General features: G+C 41.7%; 1 protein-coding gene across 5 annotated transcripts in view; it reads left to right on the top strand.

Annotated features, from left to right (window-relative positions):
* Nucleotides 1–17,997, top strand: part of WDFY3 (WD repeat and FYVE domain containing 3) — a 213,466-nt gene that overhangs the window by 118,386 nt on the left and 77,083 nt on the right. For all 5 annotated transcript variants that reach the window (XM_084855546.1, XM_084855544.1, XM_084855549.1 and 2 more), the window contains 8 exons: nt 1,367–1,544; nt 2,774–2,988; nt 4,073–4,185; nt 5,586–5,817; nt 8,781–8,881; nt 10,384–10,602; nt 11,394–11,575; nt 16,758–16,989. In XM_084855546.1, the coding sequence (XP_084711672.1) occupies nt 1,367–1,544; nt 2,774–2,988; nt 4,073–4,185; nt 5,586–5,817; nt 8,781–8,881; nt 10,384–10,602; nt 11,394–11,575; nt 16,758–16,989 (1,472 nt within the window). The remainder of the gene's footprint in view (nt 1–1,366; nt 1,545–2,773; nt 2,989–4,072; nt 4,186–5,585; nt 5,818–8,780; nt 8,882–10,383; nt 10,603–11,393; nt 11,576–16,757; nt 16,990–17,997) is intronic.

Here is a 17,997-nt window from a genome sequence, read left to right as displayed (position 1 = left end):
CATCTGGGTGTGTTTCCTTTCAACTTCATTGTGGTGGTGTACAGAGGCCAACTGCCAAAACAGTTATCCTTGTTCCAGTATTTCTGGACTTGACTGTAGTTAGAACTGACCAAGCTAGTTCTGAAGAAAGGCACACATCTCCATTATCCTTTGTGTTAGATGTGTTAAAATGAGATCATACCTCAGTGGTTGAGCACATCTTTTGCATGCTGAAGATCCCAGGTTCGATCCCTGGCATGTCCAGCTAAAAGGACCAGGTAGCAGATGACAGGGAAAGTTCCCTCTCTGCTTGGGAGCTGCTGCTGTCAGATTGGACTAGATCTAAATAGTTCTGTCCTAGTATAATGCACCTGATATTGTGCGCTTGTGAAAGCTATTTTCCATATTCTAGTTTTAATTTGCCTTCACATTCTGGATCCCTGACCACAGCTATCCTGATGGGCATAGTGTTGCTTCTGTGATATCACAAAACGTTACTCTTTGGACTGATTCAGACATTTCTCTGACACAAAACTGCCATTTTAGGTTTCAGTGACAGGAGATGATTTCAGTGAAGGAGGCATGCTCGCTGCAAGGTTCAAAGGCCTGCACTTGGATATATTAAAGATTTAAGTTTCAAAAACATGTATCATGCAAACATTTGCTTTGTTACTTTTTTATGTGTGGCACTTTATAATTACCAGAAATATAGATCCTCCTGAAGAATAATCTCATGTGGTGTTAATTGCAAGGGTATCGGAAGAGACAGCCTCCTCTGCTCTTCCTAAATATTTCTAGTGTTCCGACATGGAGAGAAATAGTTACATTGCTCACAACATATATAACACAAAGTGGGAATTACATGCAAACTTCTATTTCAATCCAGATTGGCCATTTTATCCTGTGCTTTCTGGAGTATTTCACATTCATTAGGTCCAAACATACTTGGGCGCAAGACAAGTTGCCATGTTACCAGCTGAATGTACAGTTCAGCTGGGCTAACTAGTGCCCCTAATTCATAAGACTGAAAAACATAATTTGTGGCTCTTCTTTGCCATTTGCCTTCTGGAGAAAGCTCACCATAATGCCTGCAGGCTTATCCCTGTAACCATAAATGCTAGGGACTTTTTGTTGTTGTTAAGTTGATCTTCTAAGAAAAAGCCAGCAAGCTGTATTTAGTATATGCCCTGGCACAGCCTATTCCTTCTCTGAAAAAGAGATACGATCTGGAGCTTATATTATGGAAAGTGAATACAAAAGATTAGTAGTTTGTTTGTAGATGAAGAATATGAACACAAAGCCCTTGGCATACTTAATCCAAATATTTGGAGAAAAGCTTAATGTTGTATGCGAGTTTTAAAGGTTATATTTTTCTTTTCACCATTAGGCATGCATATCATTCTACTTCAACACCTCCAGTATTCCCTTCCAAAAATCCTGCTGATTTGAAGCCACACAAAGGAACGGTGCCTCTGCAAAGCTTGGATGCGGTCATCATCCATCCTGGAGCCATGCTCTCCATGTTGGACCTCTTAGTCTCTGTTGGGTCAACTACACAGCCAGAAGTGAGAATGCTTTCAAGTATATCACTTAAACTGTGGGATTAAATAGTAGAAGAATACTAATAAAGAGATGCATAGGCTTTTAAAAAATCTGTTTAAATCTAATTACCTTATCTTGAATTATTTCAAAGTAATGCTGAGTTATAATAGGATACATTTAATTTGAATGTTAGAGTATATAAACTGAATGGCTAGAATCCAAAGAACAGCACCACTAGTATCATGTGATAAACGAAGGTTTGGACTTTTGCACTGGTTTCTAATACAGTAGGTCTGTGTACCACTTCTGAAATGAGAGAGGACTGAGTTTGTAAGGACACAATCCTATGGGTTGCGCCCTTGTTGATTGGAAGCCTCTGAACTTGGCGGCTTCCTGTCATCCAAAGCCCTACATAGCGGGAGGAGCGAGGAAGATGATCTTTGCCTCCCTATCTTCCGTCTTTAGTGTTTTTTGCTAGATGGGCTTCTGAGCCCATCTAGTGAGTAGGAGGGAAGGAGGCTGTAGAGGCCTCAGGATATCGCATATCCTGGCTTCTTTGGTCTCCTCCCCTTCCCACCCAGCAGAACTTCCTCTTTCCCTCTCCTCCAAGGTCACTTTTCTGGGCAGCCAACATGGTTTTTTCTGCACCAGCTGCTAGGGGGCAGGGGAGGGGGCAGAGCGTTGTCTCTGACGTCGGAAGGAGGATACCAAGCACTTCTATGGTCCACTGTCCCAGGGACCATACAATTACTCTCTAAAGCAGTTTATGATATGACATGAGGGCCTGCTGTTCAAAGAGGGAAAAGTCTATATTCTCTGATAGCCATATTGGAAGAGCCAATATCAACAGTAGCAGAAGTTTGTTCTTTCTAATACGTTATTATTAGTTTTCATAAGCATATAACAGTGTAAGCAGATTTCACAGTATCTGAATACAGTATAATCTATATGCTGTGAGGACTGTATTAGTTGGCTTGATAGTATGAAAATAAGTGAATTTAACATTCTTTCCATTCAAAGAACAGTTCATACTGCCATAAATTGTCTTGACTGAAGGCTGGTTGATCAGTAAAATAATCAAATGAAAGTGATCTAAATATATCATCCAGGTTCAACGGGGGTTTGGACATTTCGTAATTATTCAACGGGGGTTTGGACATTTCTTAACAATGCAGGGAAAGCTTTTGCCAGTCGTTTTTTTTTACAGATTTGTTTTGTCTTTGTTTTATTTACTTGTGTGTTCAATTTGTAGCATGCTCTAGATCTTCAGCTTGCAGTGGCCAACATCTTGCAATCTCTAGTGCATACAGAAAGAAATCAGGAGGTCATGTGTGAAGCTGGACTCCATGCACGACTTCTGCAGAAATGTAGTGCTGCTCTTGCTGATGAGGACCACTCTTTGCATCCCCCACTCCAGAGGATGTTTGAAAGGCTGGCCTCTCAGGCATTGGAACCAATGGTACTGAGGTAAGGGTGAAGGGATGGTTTAATTCCGATCCTCCTCAGTCACATCAAGTTGATATGTGGACATTAATGTATTTTATTGTACTGGCATGAAGGTAGGTTATTAGGATTCTTGAGAGAGAGAGAGAGAGAATGGAATGTGTTTGACATTAAACTTGTGAGCAAAAATAATCTTGTCCTCTCCCTGATTTATTTTAAGTTATGAATGGTCCCTATTGCTGTTTGTTATAGTACGAAGAGAATGGGATAGTTGTGTTACACAACACAAAGACCAGGTTCAGACAATCATGGGGGTGAAAGAAGCCATCATGGCTTCTTCCCCTGTGCATGCTGTGCACAACTGCAATTTGCATAATTACCCACAATGCAGTGTGGGTTGTCGTGTTGTCTGAACTCGGCATGGTGCGCGGCGGGATGGCTTCTTACCCATGCCACAACCCATGGCTTGTTGTAGGGGTTGTGGTGTTGGTAAGCAGCCACCCCCACTGTGCATGATGGCGGGTTTGGACTACAAGGCAACCTGTGCTGCATCGTGGGGTAGTTATGCAAATTGCAGTCATACATGAGGCAGGGGCAGGAGAAGAAGGCACAATGGCTTCTTTCGCCCCCGCAGTCATCCGAATGCAGCCAAAAGGTCTTTAAATAAGACAACACTTCAAGACTGCTTTACACATGACACTTTGTCTTTCATGGTGATAATCTCCATATTAAAAGTCTTGCATATTGTCCCTTTTGCAGGTGCTTGTTTTGCTTTAAGTACATAGATCACAATGTTGGTGATACGTGAAAAAGTATAATGTTTTGAAGCAGCTCCCACGTCTGAATTTTAGCTGTTTATCCCTTAGTGTGAGAGGCAAAGCAAAAGCTCAGATCTTCTTAGGTTTGTTGGAAAGGTCGAACTACTATTAACTGAAAACTATTTTAGTTGTACAAATGTGGCGCTGTGAAATGTTGATCACTGCTGGTGTAGAAGCAGTGTTCTACATGCATGCTTGTTCAAGTGGGAGCCCTTAAAGGAATCAAATGAAAGGGAACACAAAATGTCTTGAAGTCCCTCTCATTCCTCACCCGCTCTATTTTTCGCTAGGGAATTTTTACGTTTAGGAAATCCTCTGAATTGTGGAGCCTGGGACAAAAAACTATTGAAACGATATCGTGTACATAAGCCGAGCTCACTCAGTTATGAGCCAGAGATGAGAAGTAAGTATTCAGATGTTTAAAATATATTCGTGGTACTTGTTAGCAACTCTCAGTTATATCAGATCATGCTTTAATAAAGCTTCTGAGAGAGAACAAGTGAGATTTCATTATTCTGTAGTGCCTTTTTAAACTCCTGTTGACACAGGTAATAGACTGGTGCAGATGAAATGTCACTAATTGCTCAGCCAGAGTTAAGTAATCAGGAGTAGATCATAAGATAGCATGGTCACTCCCTGTCATGCCTCCTCCTAGAGTGGGGGTTTCCCTTGCCAAGCCTAACTGTGGTTAGTTGTTGGCAGCAACTCTAACCACAGTTGTGGTTAACTATGGTTCCCAGAACACATAATCTGAAACTAGCTTCAAACCCTGGTATCAAATCTTAGATAAAATGGAACCCTAGATAGTGTTATTGTTTGTGCTGACATGGCCCATAATTATGGTTAATGGTTGGGGGGAAATCATGCTGAGTTGGGGAGGGGCTGAGGTATGAGCATCCAACCTTGCCACTGCCCTGATCTGTTAACCATGGTTAAAAGACAGAGGTTGTATTATATCTGCACTAGCCCACTATCTTCAACTGCTGAGGTATCATTATTATAATGAAATATAAAAAGAATTTTAATGTATTTCAATTTAATGCTGATAGAGAAGTTTTTTGTCTCCTCTTGGCAGGCATGGCAAACACAAAGAGACATTATTTTTTGTAGGTAAACTCTGCCTTTAAATAATGAATTGTATATTATGTAATTTGAAAATACATCTAGGTGCTGGCAGGCTTTCATTTTGTTTTACTGATATAGCCATTAAGACTTGCCGTGTTTAATTGGAAAGAGAAAAGAGGAAGCAAAATTTCCTCTTCGAACTCAGTTCACAACCCAGTTTACCTGGCATAGCAGAATTTGAGTCTGTTTCTCTCTATTGGCTTCATTTGGGCTTGGCTGATTTAATTTTAAATACTTCCACTTATGTAGATGGCATTGTGGTTCATCAGTCTGTGTTAATAACCTTACATTTGTGTAAATGAAACTGTTGTTAACATTCTGAGGACTGATTTAACAAGCAGTTGTTTTTAATGTGAGTTCAGCCTTATGTGAAACCAGCCAGAGTCCATTACTGGTGGCTTCACCGTATAAAATGTTGTGTGAATCATCATTGAGCTGACTGCTAAAAATATACTGACTGGGTTTGGACAGCACGCCTCAGTATTATTTAACCCACAATGAGCTGCGGTGCCTGAGGGTGACAAGTTGCATATGCAACTCCTGCTCAGTTCACATGACACAACAACTGCCGAGCAGGAGTTCCATATTCAAGATGGTGGCTGCACCAGTAGTGCCAAGAGTAATCCAATGGAGACCTAATTTTTTAAAAAAAGTTTTGTTCCTTAACTCCTGCTATAGATAGCATGATTACATCAGTGGAAGGTCTGGGTACTGATTGTGTGTTCAGCTTACATGAAGATAATCACTACAGGATAAGCAAAAGCCTTTTAAAACCAGCAGAAGGAAGCACAGTACCCCTGACAAGGGTGAAATGTTTGGTTTCCATGACAACCCCACATGATATTAGACTTCATGGATCATCAGTTACTCCTGCATTTATTGAATTTGACACATCTCTTGAAGGGTTTGGGTAAGGTCTTGCAAAGGTTCATAACTTATTATTTTCTTGTTTCAAAGAAACATTTGTAATTCCAAATGAACTGTTTTGATTTTAAAACTAGAGTGTACCATGACAGGCTGCCTCTGATATAATGCATTTCAGCTAATGAATTCTGAGTGTAGGTGATCCCACAAAGACAAGTATGGATTATTTGGTGCATGTTTTTATGTGTGCTTAATACACTTCCTAGTAAAGGAGTGGCACAGACATCCAGTTTTCCAAAAAATCCATAGTACTGTACTGAAACATTACTAGTACTACTACTATTACTACAGCTACTACTAAAACTACTACTATATTGTGAATCTAATAAGATTTGGTTAAAGGAATTGGACTTAGACTTGGAGGATTTTTTTTTAAGTAGGAGCCCTAAAAAGGCAATTCAGTGATCATGGAATAACCTCAATATATTTGATTACCATAATCAGAAGCATTAGATATAGCTTATCTTTCTTGAGTGCCTTATCTAAGTTGTGTAGACATGTTTTAGTGTTCTGAACTGTAAAGAGGTTTAATTTGCAAAAGGTAATGGCATAATGTGACATTATGTTTTCTATAGTTCACTTACTAAAATACTTATACAGGGAATTATCTCCTTACAATAGATTCATATTCCTGCTCCAGAGAAAAGGAGCCATGCTCCTAACATGTAACGCTAGCTCAATCATTAAGGGACCAAGAGTGCTGTAGAATCCATTTTCTCTCACCCACCTATGTTTCTGCATGAATTTTCCTCCCCATTCCTTTTACCATGGATGCAGTGATACTATCTAACGAACATTAACTATGATTAACACAAACCACAAACCTTTTTGGGACCCATCCCACTGTGTAGACAAGAGATGTGCTATCAGACAAACAGGTGGAAAACATATGGGATCTAGGCAAGACAATTTAGAAGCCCTTGTGGGGTGAGGAACACCTAGCGAGCATTTCCATAATATCTGACATATAGGAGGGTTCTGCTGTAATATTTGCTTATGCTTCACCTACCTTATATATCCTTCCTGGTCCTTCAGATCCCTATGTGTTCAACTTCAGGTTTATGGGTGGGGGCTTCTCTGTGAGACTGCCATGCCCCCCCCCCCTTTCACTGATACAGCATTTATGGTCACTTTGAAAATGAGGTTCCAACTTTGCACTAATGGGCAAGAGAGTTTAATGAGAGCTGACTTAAAGCTATTGAAAAGTTCCTTATATTTGAAAACATATTTTTAAAACTCAAGCAGGAAAACAGTGAATGCCCTTCAACTTTTAAAACAAAAGAAAACATGCCACACAGGGAGTATTAATATATGAGCAGTTTATAGAGAAAAGTAAATGCAAAAGAACATCACATGCAGAAATAAAATGTGAAACATGTAATGATTGCAGAGAAAAGACATTTGTACCCATGAACCACAAAGCCGTATAACTGTTACATGCAAAGATTACACCATGCAAAGTAAACTACAGTTTAACTTTTGCTGAGGTTTATTAGAAAACAATATTAGGAAAACTGTTAGAGCAGCAAATTGAATAGCTGTGACATAGTAGGCCCAACTAACAGCAGTTTGAATTGTTACTTAACTCCACATAAACTTCCACCAGTCCAAACTAGTTAAATGCTTCTAACTATAACAGTATAGTCCAACTCTTTAGGGAAAAGGAAGGGGAAAATGAATGTAGCTACCTATCCTAGGCTGAGATCTGAGGAACAGGCTCCTGTGGACCCAAATGAAGATTGGAGGAGACCTTTCCCAGGGTCCAAGATGTAGGACCCAGCAGTGTCCAGATGAGAAAACTATTCTAGGGAGAAAGTGAGGAAATTGTTTTAAAATGGAAAAAGGTGGTGAAGTCTAAGCCTCACCAGTGAGTAAAATAAAATAGTGGGGAAAAACTGGATCTGTTCCAAGTTATTCAGGAGCCAAACATCTAGCTTCCAAAAGCTTGTTCAGAAACAATGGCCAGCTGCGGCCTTAAAAAATGAAGAAGGGACATGGTCAAAGTAAGAAATGCCCATTTCTCTCAAAAAGAAGGCAAGTATGTGAACCATTGCCCTAAATGCCCCAAACTAGCTAAAATCTGTTAGCAGAAAACAGAGTTGTGCAAAAAAGGGGGGGGGAACAAAGAAAGAAGTGAACAAAGCCCTTCTCCTAGGGTGCAGTCGCTTTTTGATCCACTGTCTCCTCCAAACTCTCCTGCCTTCTGATTGGCCTTTTTCCTTCTTTCTAGTTGCCAGCTAGAAATTGGTTCTGGATTGGTGAAATACATATTGGGTGGGCAGAAACCTGCAAAAACAGTCTTTTTCCATAGTTTAGGCCATATCAGGATTCACGGGAACACTCCAGACTCATGGAGCTGCTAGTTGCAGGGAGTAACAAGCATTGTAATTTTTTCCCATACTGGACCATTGTTCTACAAGTTGGCTACAGCTTTGTCAGCATAACTCTCTGCATCTCAGACGCCAGGCAGCAAAATGTTTCTACCCCCCAGGAAAGACAGGCCCGCTTATGAACCAAAGTTTTACTCTCATTCTGTTCCATGGCTTCCTTATACGACCTTTGTTCCCAGCACCTGAACCCCAAAAGAGACCTGAGTAACACACTTTTCGGAGGCTTTTGTCTTGATGCTGCCCAACTTCTAAGGGTACATGTATGCTGCACTGGTACCTCCTGTCTGGGGTTGAAGATCCACATGCAACGTCTCTTGTTCTTCAAACACCCTGGGGCACCCATATTTGGTATATGGCAACTAAAAGCCTAGGTGATGCATTGAAATATGGCAGATTCCTGTGACTTATTTTCCTGTTGTAAATGTCATGCCCTGTTCAAAGAAGTAACCACACAAGACGTAGATACTTTGAGTGTTGAGGATTTCCTTTTTTGTTCAGGATGTTGTGATTGCCTTAAACTGGAAGTGTTCTTCCTAACTCATTGATCTCTATTTAACAGCTGTCTGTTCTTACCAAGTTTGGCACCTCACAATGCACCTACCAACAATGTGGTTACAACAGGTCTCATTGATGGCACAGTAGTCAGTGGAATTGGAACTGGTAAGTCCTTGGCTATAGCCGTATCAAATGGATTTGGTCCTTTTGCCATCTTCTGATAGCAGTGGTATAATGGCTTTACTTTTAACTTCTGTAAATAAAAATCGTTTTGCATGTACTGGGAATGTATGCTGTTGGATCAGGAAGAAGGCTGCTTTTATGGTGATGGAGATCCACCAGACTACTGTTCGTTGGTATGAAGCGAGAGTCCCACAGGGTGCTAGCATTTCATGATGTGATGCAAGGCAGTGGTTAGCATAGGCACAGAAAGTTATAAAGTGGCAGGAGGGCTAGGATTTAACTAATTATTAGAGCTGAGCTGAACTGCACCCCTGACTTTCATGAACATTTTCATGTCCCTCACAAAGCACCTCCCTCTTTCACGATTGGCAGGGGAGACTTGAAAATAGCATGGATGTCTTAGTAGAAGGAGGAAATGCATCCTGGTTGCAACTAGGATGACACTTCATGTTTTGCTGTACCACAGCAACGGAACTGCTGAAGTGCAGCACAGCAAAATCAGATGTTGAATTAATGAGGATCTTAGTGTGTATCCAAATATGGGGGCAAGAGGAAGGGAACGTGTTCCTGAAGTTGCCAAGGCAACCAGGCAAAACTTTCCTTATTCTTTCACTGTATAGCAGCACAGCACACCAAGATAGGGAATATCTCTCTGAATTGCCAAGTCAATCAGGCAACTCTCTGTTCTGTCATGCTTGCTGTGAGGGTGAGCAGTGAAGCTACTAATGCAGCACAGTACAGGAAGTATCAACTTTGTTGCATCAGCAATACTGGGATGTGTAAGTGTGTGAAATGCTCCTTCATTTGTCTTTAGTGACATTGCTTCATAGCTAAATCTGGTTAGCCTCATTGTATTGTGATACCATCTCACTCACTACATAATCCCTGATTGGCTGGAATCATTGACTGGGGGGGAGGGGGGAGGGGCAGAAATCAGAGTGGATGCAAACAGCCAGAAAAAAAATATTGCCTTGAACATTTTCATGGGTGAACAGTCATTAGTAATCATAGGAAATCTAGACATTTCTCTGAAAAAATCCCTTCTATCATAAGGCAATGGTTCCTAAATACATTTCTAGTAGAGTTTAGCCTATTGGCCATATTGCTGACACACAAATCAACTACCTGCCTGGAATCCAAAGTGTTACTTACTCCTTCAAGAAATAACCATGTTGTATTTTTGCCAAAGTTGATAACATGGTTATTCCACAGCATCGTTGTTGTGAACATGTGGGAAAGGTTCAATAAAATGTGTGTGTGGTTTTATTTTTTAAATGATCTCAGCTAATGAAGAGAATAATTCTTTATTAAGTATACTTGTACATAAGCAGTATTAATTTCTACCACTTAACAACAATTTAGTGTACACTTCTACATGAACAACTGAATCTGGAAAAGCTAAGTAGAAAGTTGTGAAGGAACTATAAGCTTATTTCATATTGTTTCCCTTCCGATCTAGCTAAATGTATATCTTTTTCTTATAGGAGAGAGGCTTTTCCCACCACCATCTGGTTTGAGCTATTCAAGTTGGTTTTGCGTAGAACATTTTAGTACAGCTCCAAATCATCATCCAGTTAGGCTACTTACATTTGTGAGACGAGCAAACAGCTCTGAGCAGCATTATATATGCCTTGCTATTGTCCTCTCTGTAAAAGATCGGTCACTGATTGTTTCAACTAAAGAAGAGCTTCTTCAGAACTATGGTAAGAAGCATACTGTAGTGGCTATTCCTCACCATTCTGTGCCAGTGTGATAAGCTCAGCTCAGATGTAACATTCCTGCTCCAATGAACTATTATTAGTTGCAATGGAAAGAAGTTATGAGTTTGAGCAACCATGATTGAAAATCTCTCTACAAGCTAGGATTGCAAATTTGCAGTCCTAATTTGTATAGGGTCCTGAAATTACCGCCTTCCAGTTTGGACATCATTGAAACTATGGTTTAACAAACCAGGAAACCTTGCTGAAGTTTGGTGAACAAGGGGAATGGGAAGGGAATGCTTGAGCTCATTGCTCCTTCCCACTACAACAAATCACAGTTTGTTGGAGCCAGGAGCATGACATTGGAACCAAACTTAATTATCTCATTGTGTCCAGAGCTACTTTTAGAGAAAGTTTAACTGCTGTGTTTCTGGCTCCAAATGACTTGCACAGTAAATAAAAACTGATTATGTTCATTGACTTCTCTTTAATTTTAGGGGTGGTGTACTGGTTTAAGTGTACACTATTAAACCTTAACCTTAAAGTTAGTAATGATGAATGAATCAATCTAATGCTTTAGTGGGGTGTTGTACTAAATATGTCTATTGTGGAACATATTTTTTCTACTCGGTTTTTTGATAACCTCAAGGCCAGACTTACAGTACTGTGCTGTATGTCTCACTACTCTTCATGAAAACTGCCGATGATGCAGGACACAGCCTGCTTCCTTCCTGGGATTGACCACTGTTTTCTTTGGCAACAGAAACTCACATTAAATGTTATTTTGTCTTCAGTTGATGACTTCAGTGAAGAATCCTCCTGCTATGAGATTCTCCCTTGTTGTGCACGTTTTCGTTGTGGCGACCACATAGTGGAAGGCCAGTGGCATCATATGGTTCTGGTGATGAGCAAAGGCATGCTGAAAAACAGTACTGCTGCACTCTACGTTGATGGGCAGCTGATTAATACTGTAAAGGTAAGTTAAATACCATTTTAACTCTTACTGAGATACTGACTGGGTTTGGATGTCATGATAACCCACGATGGGCTAAATAAGCCACCATGGTTATTGTGTCATCTGTTGGGAATTTTTTAGTCCACAATGGCTTTTTGGCCTTATTGAGGGCACCCTAGCTGTGCAGTTTTGCCCCATTCCAGCAAACTGTCAAGGAGCTAGCTCCCACCCTCTTTTTCCTTTTCTGGCCAGCCTTCCCAGATTGCACAATCCTGCAGCTGCAAAGTAACACAATGCCAGCCTTCGCAGATGAAGTTATGCCTTCACAGATCACTACTGTGAAAATGCACTAATGCGTATTTGTGTAAAAGAAAAGATCCCTGTTCGCAACTCTGAAAATGTGCAAATTTGGAAATGCAGAAAAGTCCTAAGTAAAAAACAAAGAGCAACAGAGGCAACTGCGGAATAGGGGAAATGGGGGAATAGGGGAATAGGGGAAAAACACACTCATTTTTCCATGAAAAAGCAAACTGTGAGGCTATCCACTGCAGTATTTGAACGCTTCCCATGAGAGGTCCCCACCTGTGCAATTTTGCCCCATTCCAGCAAACTTCCAAGGCCTTCTAGCCCCCACCCCTGTTTCCCTTTTCTAACCGCTTCTCCATGAAAAAACAAAAAAACAAAGTGGGGCAGTACCGCTGTGGTGTGGGGAAGCTGCGTATCAAGTTTTGTCCCTATCCTGCAAAGTTCCAAGGGCTTACAGACACCACCCCCTTCTTGGCATCCGGGATTTTTGCCTTTAAACCCATAAGCAATACTTCAGTAGCTGGTTTCAGCTGTTCCCCATACCGCGGTAGAGCTAATTCGCTCTGTCACTATATTGCAGTTGTGCATTTAAACCCATAGGCGTTAGTGCAGTAGCCCTTTAAATGTGCAACTGTGATATAGTGACAGAGTGCTGTAGCAATACTGAAAACTGGAGTGCCAACAATGGGGTGGGGGGATGAGCAATTCCACTTTAGCGCTAAAGCACTATAATTCTTTAGCGATTTTGAGAACACGAAAGGTGTCTGTGCCAGCAATGGCTATGGTGGGAAATGTGGTTTTGCAGGTGCGTCAGGTGCTGACCGACTAGGGGAGGCTGCTTATGAACTTTTGTCATCCTGCAAACCCCATGGGTTTATTTGTGCCACCCCCTTTTTAGTGCACTTGAGTTTTCCCTCCTCTGGGGTAATTGCGTAGGGTTTCGGTGGTGCATTGGGTGCCTCCCGACTAGGAGAGGCTGTGTGTCAAGTTTGGTCCTAATCTGGCAAACTTCCAAGGGTTTATTTGTGCCACCCCCTTTTTGGTACACACCAGGATTTTGCTCCTTGTAGCCCCTGCTGCGATGTAATGAATGGGTGAAACAGCGCCACTGCTTGGGCAGGAGGACTTCAGTGGGATAAGGGGCAGGTGGGGCGGGGATGGGTCAGATTAGGCACAGTAGGTTAATAAGGTACGCATAGTAGATTTATTACCCCATTCGTGTGGTGGGGCATTATGGACTATTTCAAAAATAGGCTACCGTGAGTAGCTTATTAAGCCACCATGCCATAACGTGACATCCAAACACAGCCACTGTATGTGAGGTGCTATGAGCATTCTGAAATGCTATTACCTTTGCAACATGTTGTGACCAGTAGGCCAGCTTGCGTTATTTTGTGTTCTGTATTGAAGGCATATACTAAATAACATTCATCAGTATTTTAGAGTCTATCAAAACTGAGTGGCTAGAATAATACTGTTGGATAATACTGAATAATATTGCCAAGCTTGGCAAGTCCTAGGAAATCAGCTGGCTTATAGACAGGCCAAAGATAGGATCTGAATCTACATCATGGATGGGTGGAATTCTAGAATGCCTGCTGCTGCACGGAATGGTGCTGTCAGGGTGGAAACTGAGCTGATAGAACCCCCAGAGCAGTTCTGATTCTGAGGAGGAGCAGCAATCCATGGGAGAGGAGCCAGCTCATCCCTCACAGGCACAGCAGCTGGCAGAGATTCCTCCTGCCGGCATTCCTGAGATAGTTAGTGATCCTAGCAGTGAGAAAGTGCGGGAACGGGGCTTGCTTGACGCTCGACACAGACGCAAAGAGCGACGAGTGATGGAGGGCGTGGAAAGGAGGTGTAGCGCCCGTTTGGCGCGCAAGCAACAGCCGCCTCCCGTGGACCCAAGGAAAAAGGGAGGATCTCTCCCTAGCCCATAAGTTCAGGATCTTCAAGTGACTCTCCTTCAAACGGGGATCAACTGCCTACTCGGTGCATAGGCCACTCTGCTGTTCTTTGCTTAGTCGCTGGTGATTAGCATCTGAAAGAGTCATTAAGTTGTAAAAGGATTAAAGCCTTGAAAAGAATCCTTTTGTCTGTGTCTTGAGTTGGCTATTGGAGTCTACTGAAAGAGGCCACTAGGGCACCTCCTGACAGGTGCACAGAAACTTGCAAATACCTATAACCTGATGCTTAGACTATAAAGAACCAGATTAAGGCCAGCCAATTAGGAACCCACACCATGACTGGCATGTCTGTTTCAAGATCTTGGTATGGAGGTCAAACCTGAGTTACTGCTGCCACTGCCAGGGAACTTTCTGTTCATGTGCTCTGGAAACATTAGGGTTCATGGTAGTAGTTTGTTCTTGAAGGCCTACAGGTATCTTGTTTTCTCAGGGGATTTATTCCAGCTGGCTAGCCTTGTATAGCATCCACAATAGCCAGTTAGCAAAGAGAGTAGGCTGTCTCTCTCAATCACAAGTGTAGAACCACAAATCCAATTCTGTACATGAGACATGAAACTATTAAGAAAATTGCACATGAGAAACATGTGGGAAAGCAAATCATTATCCAGCAATACATTGTCTTTCTACATTATTTAAATCTGTGATGTTAACATTTAGGTTTGGTGGATGACACAGCATCTCTTGTCTCAGGCATTGACCTGGTTTACATGTCACGATAAGCCAAGGCTCATGATTAATTGCAGTACCATTGATTTCAGTAGGTCTTCTCTAATTATGAGTAAGTCTGGATCCAACCTAGGGGGAGTTCTTCACGACAACAGAATGAGAAACGCATTGGAGTATTATCTGGATTTCCATGGAATCATCTTTGGTCCCTCAAGGACACACAAAGCAAAAGCCGAGTGTCCTGTACCTTTAAAATCCAGTTTTCACAGGTCACACAGTGCTTAAAAGGACCATACTTCCAGGTTGGGTGGGGCAAGTAGAACTGAACGTCATCACCTGGGCATGAGCTGCTCAACCAATGAGAGAGGCTTGTTCCCTGGCCCATGTCCAGGCTCCCCCCTGCTACTACATTATTATGAATGGAGAGTAAGCAATTCACAGTTCTCTAGAAACAACCCAATTATCCAGTACAGCATCTGAAGGCTCCCCTTGAGAACATACCCCCCCAATTTTGCCCTACTCTAGCAAACTCTCATGGAGGTATTGCTCCCACCCCATTTTTCCCAGTGTGTGCACCTTTGCCTGAAGAAGCCCAAATCCCCAATTCTTAAGTGAAGCATCTGAAGGCTCCCCTGAGAGCACCCCCCCATTTCACCCCATTCCAGCAAACTGTCAGAGTTATTCTTCCCCCCGCCATTTCCCCAATGTGCACACTTTTGCCTGAAGAAACCAAAATCCCTAATTCTTGAGTGCAGCATCCTCCTCCTGAGAACAGCACCCCCCATTTCACCCCATTCCAGAAAACTGGCATGGTTATTGCCTCCACCACCCCCTTTCTCCTTCTCTGGTCACTTTCTCCCTGCTTGCAATGAAAGGCTTCTCCGCTCATGATCCCAATACCTTGGCTGATTGCTACTGCGATAAAGCCTTAAGGCGCATTTGTTTAGTGCCAAAGGTAAGAGCGTAAGCTCATTGTTCCATCCCTTTTCCAAGAAGAAGCCAAAATCTCTGATTCTCCAATGCAGTATCTGAAGGCTCCCCCTGAAATCACCCCACCACGCCAATTTTGCCCCATTCCAGCATACTATCACAGAGTTATAGTTTCCAGATCATTTTTACTGCAAGCATTAGGGAAGCTAAGCAACGCAATGAGAAGCAGGGAAGGGAAGCACCACAACAAGAAGTAGGGAAGTGAACCAACCTGCAAGAATCAGACAAACCCCGAAGTAAAGCACATGCACAAGTAACACAAACATCAGAGAGGCTGCTAAGTAACGCAACGATCAGACAAGTGCCCAGAGAAGCAAAGTAATGCAACTTCGGAAAGGCAAATTAATACAACATCAGAGAAGCCAATCAATCCAATGCCAGGCAAACAGCAGAGAAGCACATAATGACAGGGAAAGGGAGGCTAGTTACTCCCATTGGTGAAAAGGAAGTACAGCACGATTCTGAAGGCTCAAAAGAGCGCTCTAGTGCTTTGGTGAGTTGGAAAGGCAGGCTAGTTACTGTAGTTACCCAAATTACTCTCCCTGGGGATAGTAGTGCCAATGGGGAAAATGAGTGGGTGCGGTGGGGGGAAGGGGCGGCCCCATCCCTTGACCACATCACTGCCAGCTCATAGCCACATTACAAAGGCATGTCCAGGAGAATGCGGAGAACATGGCACGCTGCAGTGAAACTACATGGGAGCTGCTTTAACTTAAAAAAAATTGACTAAAAGAACTCTCAGCTAATGTGACTTTTCAAGGTGGAAGCTGCTGGTTGGCAGCACACTGGCCGCAATGTCATGTGCTGCGAACGACCTCAGAACGCTCCCAATCTGCAGGAAATCACCCATGAAGACAGCCCCCTAGTTTTTATTTCCTGGAAATATGCCTAAAACACAGAGTTTTCTGCTGTAATCTTTATTATAGTCATATGCAAATTTAATCAGGTTAAAAAGCTGATTAATTAACATGTCTTTAATTGGCTTGCAGCCCTAACAAAAATCTGTTATAGATCTCATTTTTAGTGTATCGAAATATAAAAATAGGCTGTATATTGTGCCTGTTTTGTCTGTTTCCTACATACGATGTAAGATTGAGTGGGGAGTCATACTCTGGAAAGAATGCTCAAATACCTTGCCATGAGATTAGCTGCAGTCTAATCTGAGACAGATGGTGTAACTTCTTGTTCTTTAAAATGTCTTACATTAATGTTGAGATAAAATGTGCATACTAAAAAGTGCATCTTTCTAATCAGCTTTGGTATGTATTTTACAGCTTCACTATATTCACAGTAGCCCTGGTGGTTCAAGTTGTGCTAATCCACCCGTAGTTAGCACAGTCTATGCCTATATAGGCACACCGCCTGCCCAGCGCCAGCTCTCTTCACTTGTTTGGCGTTTGGGACCAACTCATTTCTTAGAAGAAGTCTTGCCTCCATCAAGCATTAGCATGATTTATGAACTAGGACCAAACTATGTTGGAAGCTTTCAAGCAGTATATATGCCATGTAAGTAAAACTAATCCTGTTATAAATATGTATATATTAGTTTCAGGTTGTGGCAGGTTTACCTTTTAAAACTTTAAAAAACACAACAATATTCATAAAAGCTTTTAATAATATTTTGAGAAGGAGAGTCCTCATAGTCAAAAGTTGTACTTCAATGCCTACAACAAGAAATTCTTCCTCAAAACTATTGTAACGGAGAAACTACACATGAATGAAAGAGGAGGGGTCTTATGTGCTTCAAAGATGCACATAAGCCATTAAGGCTGCAATGCTGTACCCACTTTCTTGGGAATGATCTCCATTGAATACATACTTACTTTTGACTATACATGTATAAGATTGTACTGTTCTTTTGAGATGGTGTGCAGGATGAGACATTTTTTGTTTCTCTTTGTAACAACAGAATCAGGGATATCCCCTGAGGAAAAGTTTTAGCTCAAAACGTGTTGGGCAATAAATGTTCTTCTGTGAACATGCCTCCCCTTCCTGAATTTGATGTCTTCCCTTCTTTCCTCCCCTAACTCTGAACACTTCCTTGGTGTTGGCATCTAGATCTTATCTAGATTCACATATTTCTTGACCTGTCTTCTAATGTCCTGTTTGATTCTGAAGTGAAGTGTAAGAACTGGGATTGACCATATTGACCAGTCAGTGGATTGGTCAAATATGTAACTGAGCTACCTGTACTCTACTGCAATGGGCTGTTATCAGTAGTATCATTTTCAAATGAGACATGTTAATGCTTTAAAGTGGGGATTTACTAGTTTGGCTGGGGGTAGTTTATAACCTGGGCCTTTGGCAAGTAAAAATTGTCCCTGGTAAATACTATGCTATAGTGTATTTGAAACAGATTTTCTACAAAATAAATTAACCATATTATATAGTGTTTATGTCGCACTACAATGTATTTACAACATTTTGCATGCAATACTCACCAGCTCAGATGGCTTTAAAAGGGGATTGGACAAATTTATGGAGAATAAGTTTATCAAGGGCTACTAGTCCAGG

The sequence above is a fragment of the Heloderma suspectum genome, chromosome 5 (genome assembly GCF_057233095.1).
Source record: "Heloderma suspectum isolate Gila_16-S chromosome 5, 16-S_ref, whole genome shotgun sequence".
Lineage (NCBI taxonomy): Eukaryota > Metazoa > Chordata > Lepidosauria > Squamata > Helodermatidae > Heloderma > Heloderma suspectum.
Note: the sequence above shows the minus strand (reverse complement) of the source record. Positions and strands in the feature narration are given on the sequence as shown.